This window comes from Zea mays, chromosome 8 (genome assembly GCF_902167145.1).
Source record: "Zea mays cultivar B73 chromosome 8, Zm-B73-REFERENCE-NAM-5.0, whole genome shotgun sequence".
Taxonomy (NCBI): domain Eukaryota; kingdom Viridiplantae; phylum Streptophyta; class Magnoliopsida; order Poales; family Poaceae; genus Zea; species Zea mays.
The window spans coordinates 136,500,017-136,513,636 of record NC_050103.1 but is presented as its reverse complement, the minus strand read 5'-3'; the positions used below and the strand labels follow the sequence as shown (position 1 = coordinate 136,513,636).

The window sequence follows — 13,620 nt, the reverse complement described above, 5'->3', positions numbered from 1 at the left end:
CACAAAACTTTGGGATGTCCTGGGGGAGTATCAAGGATTCAGGGACAAAGGACTCACCAGTAATCCCCTTCACTAGGAGTTCAATCTCCTCCCAGGATAGATCGGTATCTGGCCCGCGTTGGATCCTGCTGATATCGTTCGGGCCAGTGAACCAGCAGCACAGGCACGACCTCCTCTACAGCGGCATGACCCGGCGCTTCAGGAAGTTGCCGACCACATGCATGGAGGTCAGACCACCGGTTGCCAAGGTCTTGATCCTGTCCAGTACGGACAGGAGCTCTGGCAACAGCGATGGCTTGGTCCTCCAATGCTTGCGGTCGAGGGATGGCCCGTTGCTCGGCAGGACGAGGGGTCGTTGGCCTCGGCGCTGGCGATCACCCAGTCATCGCGCCAGTTTTCCCACCTTGCGCCGCCGAAGGTGGAGATGTAGGCTACGGCCAAATCCAGCCTTGTCTGAAAGTAGTAGGCACAAAGATGTTCCCTAGCCTTCCCAGACTTGACCAGCACGAAGAAGTGGCCGAAGAGGGAAGTACAGGGGGCCACCCGTAGAAACATCTCACAGAGGTGGACGAAGATGGCCGCTTGGAGGATGGAGTGGGGCGTAAGGTGCTGAAGCTGGAGCCCGAACTCCTTCAACAACAGCAGGAAGAAAGGCGAGATCGGCAGCGCCAACCCACAGGAGATGTAGGAGACGAATAGCATGAACTCCCCGACGGCAAGGTCGCCGAGGGGAGCCACGCCGACGCGAATCCTTCCGGCGAGCCCCAGCGCGCTCCACCTGAGCAGGCCGCGCACCAGATTCAGCGCTGCCTCAGACTAGAAACGGTCGGGATGACCTAGTGAAGCCATGGCAACTACGACGGCGCAAAGCATAGGAGCGCGAAGGCAAAGGGGCGCAGAGGAGCACGAAGGCGAAAGGGCGCAGCGCAGTCGATTGGAAAAGAATGTGAAAGGGTAACTACTGCACGCGGAGGAGGCCCCTTTTTCAAGGTAACCAAAGTCCTCGCTCAAGGAAACCCTTCCGCGCGCCCCTCAATCGTCACAGGAGGTCACGCGCGACGGGCACCTAGATCCAGGCAGCCCAGTCTATGACACGGGGGCCCAGGTTCACAGGTCATACACTTTGCGAGTTGGATGTCGGGTGCAGAAGGAACGAATCGCCGCACGCGCTTGTAAGAGCAAACCACCGCACGCGGTAGCGCGCCTCTTCATTTCCGCCGCAAGAGACAATAGCCCAGTCTATGACACGAGGGCCTAGGCCCACGGGTCATACTCATTGGGTGCCGGATCCCGGGTGCGGAAAGAGCGAACCACCGCACGTGCCGGTAGTGCGCCTCCTCGGGGCCGTGGCAGGAGACAGAAGGTAATTTTTTAAACCAATGCAGCGGTATTGAGGCGCCCCGCGCGTGACCCGACAAAACCACCAGTCATGGGGCCACGGGTCAGTCAGCCGCGAGGACAGATATGGCAGTTGGCGTGACCTAAGGTAGATTGACGGTGGGTGCGTCAGCAGACGCGCTGAAACGGTGCGCCAATCATCAATCACGCCATGTCGAAGCAAAGTACAAGTTTTGGCCCCACCTGCAGGCTCGCATCCTCTCCTGAGGTGGGCCCAAGGGCCACTGTCGGTACCCTGAAACTAGGGTACCCCTTGCTACTTTATAAAGACGCAGTGCCCACGCGACTATCTCTTAGTCGCATGGTAAAGGTGTTGTGTGTGGGACTGAGCCATGGCTCGGTCCAGCCTTGAGCGACTGCTCTAGGTCCACAACAGCGCCTGACCCCACCACATGGGTGGGTCCGGAGCCGCCACGTGTCCAGAGAAAGTGATATACCCCAAGGCCTCAATAGTGAGTCCGGACCTCCATGGGAGAGTGCCGGACCCCTGGATATACAGTCTAAACCTCCAAGGTTGGTCCAAGACCTCCTCGTGTGCAAGTTGAACCCCTGGAATGGGATCCGGACCCCCCCAGTATGGGGTCCAGGCCACCCACAATGGGGTCCCAAGGTCCTAGGACAGAATATGCTCGAGCCTTGAATAGGACCCAGGTGGGGGTCCGGTGCCGACACGTGTCCGGACCTAGTCTGGTGGGTTCCGGACCTGTCCGCATATGCTCCTGTCGCCCCCCCCCCCCCCCCCCCCCCCCACTCAGGCGGAGACCCGTTGCAGCCACGTGGCATACTGCGCGCGGCTTAAGCCAACGGGCGGAACCTAGCATGACGCCTCTAGGCTACGCGCGCCTCTGCATTCATTACGGATAACACGTGCGCCTGTCCTTTCCACTAACAGGTGGCATGCACAGTCCACGATATGCGGGCCGTGCTATTATTCACCATTACTCGTACGTTTCGACTATCAATGTAGCATGGACTGCGGTCATCAAGACTCCCGGTGATTGCTCAGGCGTTACTAGCATTAGTTGCTCACATAATGTATTCTTTCCATTATGTTCCTGGGCCCACATGTCGGGGCTCAGCATCCTTGTATGTGCCTCCCTTTAACTATAAAAGGGAAGGCACACAACGTTACAGGACAAGTTCACACAAGCTCAAGCACACAGACACACGCTCATACTCATACTCAAAACAACATACACACAGTGGAGGTAGGGTATTACGCTTCGGCGGCCTGAACCACTCTAAACCCTCGTGTCCTAGTGTGTTCATCCATCTTCCAATAGACAGGCAAAACGCTTAAGCCCCCTCCTCATCTTAGGATTAGGGCGGGTGCATTCCTCTACCCAGCCGGAGGATTTTCTCTCCGACAAGGCTTATACCAGAAAAACAGAAGCAACAACTACTGTTATTATGTCCTTTGACAGGCTACGACTCCGCCAGGATGAAGTTGCTTCATAACCAAAACAGATAAAACATTAGCAACAAAATGAGGATAATTTGATTTTAAGCTCTACAACTCTAGTATATGTATCTATGAAATTTCAAACATACAACATTTTTTTGGATTCATCTTATGGTATTTATAACCGATGAAACAATGTCATCCATGTATTGCAGCGGGTGTTGGATAGGGGTAGTACTATATATTCTGTTGGAATTGTTTGCGCATGTGTAGTGCAAGCGTAGCTGCCTGCAATTGCAACTCTGTGTGCCAGTGCATTGCTTGAGCATCGTGTCTGAAACTCTAAGCATGCAGCATATCGGAACGGGACACCAAAGCAAACATGCAGCAGATGTAGTGCAAAGTTTGGACGTGAATTTTGGTCCTATCACAATGGTAAATGAGTTGGGGTTCTCATTAAGTAAAGACCCTACAAAAAAGAATAAAAGGGTGCAAGGTCACAAACAACAAGACGACCATAATGCCTAGGCTAATTTTCAGTGAAAAATGTAAGTACCTCTGCATGGATCAGAAACATTTGTCGAACCCAAGTAGCTTAGTGACCCGCTTGGCAATCCAGGGTTCATCACGTCCAACTTGACCTTTGATGTATCCACCTACCAAGCACAAAATCACTGAATCAGAGGAAGCCCTTGCAGAAACAACTATATATCCCTAAAATATTGTGCGCTCGTTACAGCCAAATTGAGAAACAAAGGGTATGAGTGAAAGAACGAGCTAACCAGATGGTCAAGCTCGGACGTGAACTTCTGTGTCTTGAGCAACTTGGCTTGCTTATTTGAGAAGCTTGTGTCCTGGTCAGTCAATGCCCCTGCAAAAAACACGACAATTAGAGTGGTCTCTACCAATAATAGATCCGACGAGAACAAATGTGACCAGATGAAGCGCACGCTAGGTAGATCTACCGTTTATGCCACATTGCCCATGGAATGGGAGGAGTGGAGCTCGTGCCGGAGCAGAAGACGAGTGAGCAAGGAGATGAGATCTTGGTCCCTAGGGGCGACGAGGAGGTTCAGAGTTGGCTGGACTCGACTTTTATCACCTAGTGAGCATCCTTATCCGGAGGCGAGCGCCCTAATCCTCCTTGTCGGTGGCGGTGCAACGGCGGAAGAAGCGGGCAGAGGTTGTTGTGAAATGGATGGGGTTTGTTTCTAGAGAGATAGCTGTGAGAACGCTAATGTGCAAACAAATAGGATAGGGATGGGATATGATCTGGGACCACATGTTGATTTTGAAGAAATACAAGAGGTTCTTTGTAAAAAGATGACGAGGGACGACCGTTGAAACTGGTGCTTTAATATAGTAGAGAACTATGTAAAGGGTGCAGTCTACAATGCAAAACAATGTTTTACATAGTCATATGCACGATCTGTTGACCATAGCCTAAGTATACTAATAACATTAACTTTATAATGCCACTACATTTTTATGTACAAGGATTGTCAAAGCTTGAGAAAGTATTTGTGACAAAAAACTCAAAAGGACATATAGTTGCAACTGGTTGAATTATAATGTATTGATAGAGTTATAAAAGGGGTAGTAAATGATTAGTTGAAGTTATGTCTTTAAGATAGTAAAAACTTAATAAGGTAAAAGCATTCTAAAATTGGTCTTCTATTTGAACGTACTTTTGAAAAGTTAAGATATAAAAGCAGGCTAAACATATTCAACCGCCCAATAAAACTTTTCCATTTGTGCATATATAGAAATTAATAAATATAAAAACTATAAATACATGCCACACCTCTTTTAGGGCCATAAAAGCGTTCCACTGATCGTATTGATTACCATATGCATGCCTTATTTACAAGCTAGGCTTGACTATATATATACACGGGGTCCAACTTCCATCCACCACAACGATCTCCTATGCACAAACATCCACAAAAACAAAAGAAGGGAAAAACACAAGCTAGCCATGGTTAGCAGCAAGATTAGTATTGTCGGAGCCATCACATCTCCAATTGTGGTTGTGGTGGCACTGACACTATTGATCACACTTTTGGCACCGACAGTAGATGCACAACCATACTCAACAATGCCACCTAGCATGATCGGAGATTTATTGCCACGGACGAGAGTACCTCCGTCTGGGCCTAGCCATCCTCCACCCATGGCGGCGATGCCACCATCATGGAGAATGCCATCCGCTGGACCTATGAAGCCTCCTTCCATGGCGGCGATGTCACCTGATGTTGTTGGGGATTTGCTACCACGAGGACCTAGCCATCCGCCACCAAGGGTAGCGATGTCACCTGATGTTGTTGGGGATTTGCTACCACGAGGACCTAGCCATCCGCCACCAAGGGTGGCGATGTCACCTGATGTTGTTGGGGATTTGCTACCACGAGGACCTAGCCATCCGCCACCAAGGGTAGCGATGTCACCTGATGTTGTTGGGGATTTGCTACCACGAGGACCTAGCCATCCGCCACCAAGGGTGGCGATGTCACCTGATGTTGTTGGGGATTTGCTACCACGAGGACCTAGCCATCCGCCACCAAGGGTAGCGATGTCACCTGATGTTGTTGGGGATTTGCTACCACGAGGACCTAGCCATCCGCCACCAAGGGTGGCGATGTCACCTGATGTTGTTGGGGATTTGCTACCACGAGGACCTAGCCATCCGCCACCAAGGGTAGCGATGTCACCTGATGTTGTTGGGGATTTGCTACCACGAGGACCTAGCCATCCGCCACCAAGGGTGGCGATGTCACCTGATGTTGTTGGGGATTTGCTACCACGAGGACCTAGCCATCCGCCACCAAGGGTAGCGATGTCACCTGATGTTGTTGGGGATTTGCTACCACGAGGACCTAGCCATCCGCCACCAAGGGTGGCGATGTCACCTGATGTTGTTGGGGATTTGCTACCACGAGGACCTAGCCATCCGCCACCAAGGGTAGCGATGTCACCTGATGTTGTTGGGGATTTGCTACCACGAGGACCTAGCCATCCGCCACCAAGGGTGGCGATGTCACCTGATGTTGTTGGGGATTTGCTACCACGAGGACCTAGCCATCCGCCACCAAGGGTAGCGATGTCACCTGATGTTGTTGGGGATTTGCTACCACGAGGACCTAGCCATCCACCACCCTTGGAGGAAATGATCGAGTATAGCAATGATGTCCTCGGTGCGAATGATAAACTTGTTGGTAATGTAAGGATGAATACATAAGGATAATGTGATGTAACTTATAGACAATAACATAAATAAAAAGAATACCCTGTGTTGTTAGTTCATGGATATGCACACCCACGTTCTATGTGGGATCTAGGGAATATTGTTTTCATGAGCAACAATATTATCTCAAAACAATATATCCGCTAGAAAAGTCCAATCATCTAATGAGTGCCGTTTAAATGAGTGCTTATTTATAGCCTGCAAGATTTGTTAAATCATCAAATGACCGCATAGCGCAGTGGATTAGCGCGTCTGACTTCGGATCAGAAGGTCGTGGGTTCGACTCCCACTGTGGTCGCTTGTTGTTTTTTCTCTCTCACGTTTTTTACCCTCTTTCTTTCTGGTCCTCGTCTGCGGTGAGCTCTAGCTGCTGTAGCAGCTCTCCAATCATCAGCTCGCGTTTGGATGGTTCTAGTCACTCTCAATTACAGGAAGAGCCGCTGCAAGGAACGAGGCAGCGAATGCCTGGCTGCCACAATGGTGGTGCTATTGCTCTGTATGAATTGACGATGGAGGCAGCGAATCCTCGCTCTTGGAGTTGTCGATGAAATTCACAGCATTTTCATTTTCATTTTGAAATTCACAAGGACGTTAGATCTCGTTGTATGTACAAGGCTGGAGTAAACACCTGGCGTTTTATCGGAATATTTGTTTGCTTCGATGCTTATCGGATTTTTTGCGCGATATCTAGGAAGCCCTCACCGACCCCCAAGCCCCAACCTCCTCTTCCTCCCACGGTCCCACCGCCGGTGCTTCCGGTTTTATCCACTCCACCCAGCCCGTTCCCGGTTCCTCCGCGCCCGTCCGAAGCACCCGAGGTTCCTCGGGCCGCCGGCTTCGCCCCCGAGCTCCACCAGCCCTCCAAGGCTCCAACGTACGATCCACGCAGCAGAGCAGCCGGACCTCCCGCCGCTGTCGCCGCCGGCATGGACGGGGTCGCACGCTGGTGAACTAGGCGCACAAGAGCCGCTTCGCGTAAGGCCTCCGTGGTCCGTACATGTTTATAGTCAGGTTATACATTGTACTCTATCTCTCAGGTTCTAATGATTCATTATTCGCTTAATGACCATAATGTTCTGTTGAATTATTTGTTTCCAACTATTCATTCTAGATAGTCCATTTTACATATAATTTTTTTTATATTTCATAATATTTGTGAAGGTACTGCACGCACCGTACGGTGATCTTACCACATGCTGGATGGTAAGAGTTTTTTTTTTTTTGACATATTATTGAGCAGGGTCTAAACTACTCACCGGCTGGATGGTAAGAGTTTTTTTTCCCTGGCCACCGGCTGGATGGGCATAAAGTTTTTTTTCCCTAAGCAATGGCAATGACAGCTAGCACTCCAGTACAGCCAATCCATCATCACCGATTCACCGTGCCTGATGCAGCAACATGCTTTTTGATCTCACTGCTCTACTGTTGGGGGTGCCTAGGCACAGGGTGCTTTGCTTATCAAAAGCTGCAGTATTCATTCGGGCCACAAGAGGGCAGTTAAACTTTGTTTGACCAACCCTCTGGCCTGACCTTGCTCTCGTTGCCATCTGCACTGGCAAGAGAGAAATTTACAGCCAAAAGAAAAGAAAAAAAAACTGGAAAGTATCATCTGAAGATCTGACTCAACGCTACATAATTCACAGGATAACATATGTTGCCAACTAATTAACAACTTGTTCTGAGAACAAAGAAGCTACTGTGCTGCTGTTGTTTTGGCGTTAGGGTGGAGAGAGAGTAGAAAGAGAAACAGTGAAAATGGGTTATCTCCTGTATTGATTGATTGACTGACTGAGGTTCATCTTTTGTTTACATGATTAATGGAATGGTTTAGTAACTGAGCACGGAGTCAAATGTTAGCGCCCGCTCGCTACTCGCCCTTCTGCTTCTTCTTCCTGGACCGCCTGGTGGGGCCCGAAGAAGGGCTCGTACACCTGCCCGCGAGCTTGAGAGCCTCGTCGATGAGCACCACCGGGAGAGCCACCAGCAGGACCAGCAGCCACTCGTTGAGGCTGAGCGGGACGATGCCGAACACCGTGGCGAGCAGCGGCACGTAGAGGATGAGGAAGTGGAGGCCGAACGAGACCGACATGGCGACGAGCAGCCACGGGTTGACCCAGGGCGGCATGGCCAACAGGCTGCTGTCCTCGGAGAGGGCGTTCAGCGAGTTGAACATCTCGATGGCCACCAGCACGGACAGGGACAGCGTCGTCGCCTTCACCTTGCCTGCGTGGAAGTAGTCGCACGGGTCGTCGTCGAACGCGAACGTTCTGGCTCCGGCGGTGAAAGGCGAGGCCGTGAAGTTGTCCCAGGAAGAGCACTGGCCCCAGTTCGAAAGCTGCGAGTAGGTGACCAGAGTGTGGCCGTCTCCGGTCAGGTCAATGCCCATGAAAGACCCATGTGTGTACCATATGACGAAGATGCCAACGGTCGCCATCCCAACGTAAAGGCCAATCACCTGCAGACAAAGTCTCCAAAAGATGACGACCCAACAGAGTCAAGGGACGGGTAGCACGCGAGGGAGACCGTTTACCAGGTAGCGGAACAAGATCCAGGGAGTGATCAGTGAGTCGTCGCTCCTCCTAGGTGGCTTCTTCATGATGTCCTTGTCAGGCGGATTGAAACCTAGAGCAGTTGCGGGGGGCCCGTCGGTGACGAGATTGACCCATAGAAGTTGGACGGGAATCAAACCCTCAGGAATGCCCAGGGCGGAAGTTAGGAATATAGAAGCGACTTCACCAATGTTTGACGAAATCATGTATCTGCGGCAGCCGAGGAAGACAGGGACGTCAAGAATGCCCACAAGGGAAGGGGGCGAAAAGTACGAGTACTACAAAGTGTGAACAATAATCAAAGCAAGCTCAGCACAGACCTTATGAAAGCTTTCATGTTGTTGTAGATCGATCTTCCTTCACCGACTGCAGAAACTATGGTGCTAAAATTGTCGTCAGCCAACACCATGTCAGACGCCTCTTTGGCAACCTGAAACATTAGAGCTTTGTTTTAGAAAAAAAGAAACGCTTCAAATTATGAAAAAAGCAGGTGGAGAACAATACAATACACCCCTTTCAATAAAAGCAGTCGTGGGCATTGAATTCCAGGTAACTAGAAAGAAGGTAGGAATTTACCTCAGTTCCAGTAATGCCCATAGCTACACCGATGTCAGCCAGCTTCAAAGCAGGGGCATCATTGACTCCATCTCCAGTCATGGCGACAACTTCCCCATCTTCCTTCAGCAACCTCACAATCTCTTGTTTGTGCCTAGGTTCCGCCCTAGAGAACAGGAGGCCACCTTTCCTGCGTAGCAGCGTCTTCTTGTCCTCCAGCGCCATGAACTCCTTCCCTGTAAGGCTCTTGAAGGTGATATCCTCGTCAGGTGAAAACACGCCGATTTCACGGCATATTGCCTCAGCGGTTTCTTTGTTGTCCCCTGTTATCACCATAACTCGGATGCCAGCAGCTCTGCAATCTTCAATAGCATCATAGACCTCTTCCCGGGGTGGGTCCTGGAAAGTTAAAACATCCATGAGAAAGAAAAAAAATCGTTAATGTCTATTCTAGATTGTGGAGTGCAGGAACAGTTTATTCGGTGCAGCTCAAAGTAGGACCGTTATCTTACCCTTAGGCCTACAAGACCCGCAAATATTAGGTCAGTCTCAATAGCTGCATAATTGGCCGGATCCAGCAAGAGCTTATGAGCAGGATGGTTCTCGCCATCATATGTTGCAAATTCTGCTAGCGCCTCCTTGTATGCAAAACCGAGGCAGCGCAGAGCATTGGTCGACATCTCATGGAGGCTTGCCAGGATAGTTCTCTTTGCTTTCTCATCTAATGGCACCACGGAACCATCCTTCAGCTGAATGTGGCTACTTCGCTCAAGCAAAGTTTCAACAGCTCCCTGAATACCAGTCCGGCAAACATGTGATCCAATGAAACACATATTTGGAGGAAGAATCATTCAGTGCAAATGCAGGAAACAGGGTACCTACCTTCACGAGCAGGGCATTGCTTCCTGAACTTGTTTTCACAATGACGCCCATTGATTTCCTTGTGCGATCAAACTCGAGGGTAGCAATCCTTTTGGCAACATTGTTCCACCATGCGCAGCAGCCTGCCAGCAAATAACATTGCAATCCACCTGTGTGAGGCTCTTTGCATGTATGTATATATTAAGCACAATAGAACCTAGATAAGGTGCGAAGAGTGTGTATTTGTACCTAGTATCTCAGACGGATCCAAGGACAGACCATTCTTTCCTCCAGGCAGACCCATTTTCTCAACCAAAACCTAGAAGTAATAAGGGGGAAAAACAAGTTAGCGAACATAACGCTCTGTTTCCAGACGGCAATCTTGTCCTGATTAGCATTGGACCAACACATGTGAGAACACCAGTTTCAGTTTGTTAGTTGTACTGTACCTAGGGGCTGTTTGCAGCATGATGATCAACTACATTTGTAACTGGTGATTGGTAAACTAGATAACTAATAAGTATTCAGAGATTGTAAAAATAGTAGAATAATAGCAAGTATAAGTTTTAGTAATCTTCACCTTAAGAGCTGCCTCTGTCGGCATTCCAGTGGCAACATACTGATGCGAAGAATGTGCCACATTGGCATCATTGCACACAGCTGCGACCTTGGCGATCGTCTCAAGGTTGGCGTCAATGCTCCCAGCAGGCCAGTCGTGAATTTTCCCGTCCCGGGGATCGTAAGTCGTACCGTCCACCTTGAAGGTCCTAACCTCCTGCGAGGAATCGCCGACGGCCACGAGCTTGGCGACGGACATCTTGTTGGTGGTGAGCGTGCCGGTCTTGTCGGAGCAGATGACGGTGGTGCAGCCGAGGGTCTCGACGCTAGGCAGCTTCCTGACGAGCGCATTCTTGGCAGCCATCTTCCTGGTCCCGAGCGCGAGGCAGGTGGTGATGACGGCGGGCAGGCCCTCGGGTATGGCGGCGACGGCGAGCGCGACGGCGATCTCAAAGTAGTAGGTGCACTTCTCGAAGGAGAAGGTGATGTTCCTGGGCACCCATCCTCCCTGGAGGTCGAAGGTGAGGAAGTACTTGACGTTGATGAGCCAGACGAGGGCGCAGATGAGGCCGATGATCTTGGTGAGCGCCTCCCCGAACTCGTTGAGCTTCTTCTTGAGCGGCGTGTCGTCGTCCTCCTGCGAGGCCTGGTGGATCTGGGCGTGGATGGCGCCGATCTCCGTGTCCATCCCGGTGCGCGCGACGATGCAGAGCGCGGCGCCGTTGACGACGGTGGTGCCGGCGAAGACCATGCAGTCCTTGGCCTGGATGTCGGCGTCCTCGAGCGGGAGCGCGCGGGAGGTCTTGTTGACGGAGGCCGTCTCCCCCGTGAGCGAGCCCTGCTCGAGGCGGAGCGTGGAGGTGAGGAGGCTGGCGACGCGCATGTCGGCGGGCACCTTGTCCCCGACGCGGAGCTGGACGACGTCGCCCGGGACGAGGTCCCGGGCCGGGAGCGCGGGGAGCCATGCGGCGTCGCGCAGGACGGCGGCGTGGTGGGACTGGATCTCCCGCAGCGCGTCCAGCGCCCGCTCCGCGTTGGCCTCCTGCCAGACCCCGACGGCGGCGTTGACGACGAGGATGAGGAAGATGACGAGCGGCTCGACGAAGGCGGCGAGCGTGAGCGCGCCGGCGCTGGAGGAGAGCGCGAGGAGGAAGGAGACGGCGGCGGCGGCGAGCAGGACGCGCACCAGCGTGTCCTCGAACTGGTCCAGCAGCAGGCGCAGCAGCGACGGGGCCGGGTGGTCGGCCAGCTCGTTGGGTCCGTGGGCGCGCAGCCGCGCGGCGGCCTCGGCGGACGAGAGGCCGCGCGTGACGCTCACCCCGAGCCGCGCCTCGCAGTCCGCCACCGACCGCGCCCACGCCGGGAACGCGGCCAGGTCGTCGGGGTCGGGCACTGCCTCGCCCATCGCCGTCGGAGAACAATGCCCGCGCGGAGTCCTGGCGGATGAAGCGGCGGCGGCAGCGGGAGGAAAGCACGTACGACAAGGAGTCGTCCTGGTCCCGGTCCCGGTCCCGGTCCCGGAGGCAGTTGGGTGGGCCCCCGACTACGAGTAGTGGTGGTGGTGGGGTGGAGGTGGGAACCGCATGCGCGGCGCTCGCTCGGTCGGGGCTTGGTCGGCGCCTGTCTCTCCTCCTCCCTCTGCTTGGGCTTCTGCTGCACTGCAAGTTGATGAGGAGGCAGGGAGGGAGTCGTTGCAGAAGCAGAAGAGTGTGGATGGAGGACAGAGGACGACGGCGTCCTCGCCCCTCTTCAAATGGAAACTCGGTGGGGCCGCAGGAAGCTGCCGCGAACCTTCCTCCTGCTGGCGGCCTGCGGCTACTCCCAACCACAACCGCAGCCACAAGCGGCAGGGGGATGGAATGAATGCGGGCGCCCGTGTCTGCGGTTCCAGTGGGTGGTAGTGGAATAGAAACGAAGCGCGGCCTGCGCCCTGGCCTGCTGCTGCCGCCTCGCCGCATACACAAGCCTTGTGGTCACTGCTGATAGCCTGACGCCATGCTACGCGCAAACCAACCGCACGACGGCATCCTCGTCGAGTAGTTGCGCTGCCAAGAGGGCCCGACCATCCCATTGTCAACGAAGGTTCCTTGAGGTTTCGCGTGTTGCGATGCAGGCGGTATACGATGATCAGACGTCACCAAACCTCGCGCAGCCGCCGGTAATGACGACGCTTATATTTAACTATAATCCTCCCACTACTATTTTATATTTTGTTTATTAGTACTTTACTAGTACTGCCTTTGTTAGTTTCTTCTCTTCCTTTTTCTTTTTTCTTAAATAAGCAGACACACATGACACATCAATACTTGAACGTTAAAACTTCATACCAATATGCGTATCTTAAATTATTATAGTATAAATTTAATTAAATCTAATATCTGACCATCTACTTTATATGTATATATTACTACTATGGATAGATGACAACGTGTACTATAAAATTTAAGGATTAGATTGGATTAGAATCAGACTTTATTTATATTTAATTTTGAACTAGAAATAGTTTAGAACTCTAGTAAATTTTTTAACTAAGAAATGGTAAATATAATTTAGAAGATGGTATCGTATTAAAGTAGGCCACCCACGGCCCATCTACATCCACGTCCACTTCCACTATGCGTATCGTACTTTCCGCTCTCGAGTTGACCAAGGACGAATTCTTGAACCCTCCATCTCCAACTTTTCATCACATATTTTCTTTCTCTTTTTATTTATTGCCACCGTACACTCGAGCAGCGCCACGCCTGTGTTGTGAACATGTGGGCCCGGTACCGGGTCTCCTGTCGTGGGACGGTGGGACCCCACACCAACAGCAGCCTGCCTGCCTGCCACACACGCACCCAATGTTTGTTGGACCCTGCGCCGAAAGCCACCACCAGCCGTGAACTCCAACTCCGTCAGACACTTTAGTACGCATTCAATGATAATAATATCCGCAGACAATATAAATTTAGGATATATCTAACCATGACACTATTGCACGATACTTTAAATATAAAATATAACAAAAACACAATATAATATAGTGGGTATATCTAAAACATGTATCTTAC

The 13,620-nt window shown here is 51.7% G+C and overlaps 2 protein-coding genes and 1 non-coding gene across 3 annotated transcripts; 2 read left to right on the top strand and 1 right to left on the bottom strand.

The window, feature by feature from the left end:
* The first annotated feature begins 4,716 nt into the window (after positions 1-4,716).
* Positions 4,717-6,097, top strand: LOC100279037 (uncharacterized). Its single transcript, NM_001399039.1, has one exon. It carries the CDS (start codon positions 4,779-4,781, stop codon positions 6,036-6,038), a length of 1,260 nt encoding a protein of 419 aa, NP_001385968.1. The 5' UTR covers positions 4,717-4,778; the 3' UTR covers positions 6,039-6,097.
* Positions 6,098-6,268: 171 nt separating this feature from the next.
* Positions 6,269-6,342, top strand: TRNAR-UCG (transfer RNA arginine (anticodon UCG)). The gene has a single exon. It is a non-coding gene; the product is annotated as a tRNA-Arg (tRNA).
* A 1,439-nt stretch (positions 6,343-7,781) lies between these two features.
* On the bottom strand, positions 7,782-12,431 carry LOC103635958 (uncharacterized). The gene is made up of 8 exons (NM_001111452.2): positions 10,590-12,431; positions 10,259-10,328; positions 10,031-10,152; positions 9,661-9,939; positions 9,170-9,547; positions 8,914-9,023; positions 8,575-8,803; positions 7,782-8,499 (listed from the first exon to the last, which is right to left on the bottom strand). Exons 1-8 carry the CDS (start codon positions 11,970-11,972, stop codon positions 7,912-7,914), a joined length of 3,159 nt encoding a protein of 1,052 aa, NP_001104922.2. The 5' UTR covers positions 11,973-12,431; the 3' UTR covers positions 7,782-7,911.
* Positions 12,432-13,620: the final 1,189 nt, after the last annotated feature.

Coding starts and splice junctions, on each gene's coding strand:
- LOC100279037 (NM_001399039.1), top strand. CDS start 4,779: ATGGTTAGCAGCAAGATTAGTATTGTCGGAGCCATCACATCTCCAATT.
- LOC103635958 (NM_001111452.2), bottom strand. CDS start 11,972: ATGGGCGAGGCAGTGCCCGACCCCGACGACCTGGCCGCGTTCCCGGCG. Junction 10,329..10,589: donor CGACAGAGGCAGCTCTTAAG/GTGAAGATTACT, acceptor TATTACTTCTAG/GTTTTGGTTGAGAAAATGGG. Junction 8,500..8,574: donor GGATCTTGTTCCGCTACCTG/GTAAACGGTCTC, acceptor CTTTGTCTGCAG/GTGATTGGCCTTTACGTTGG.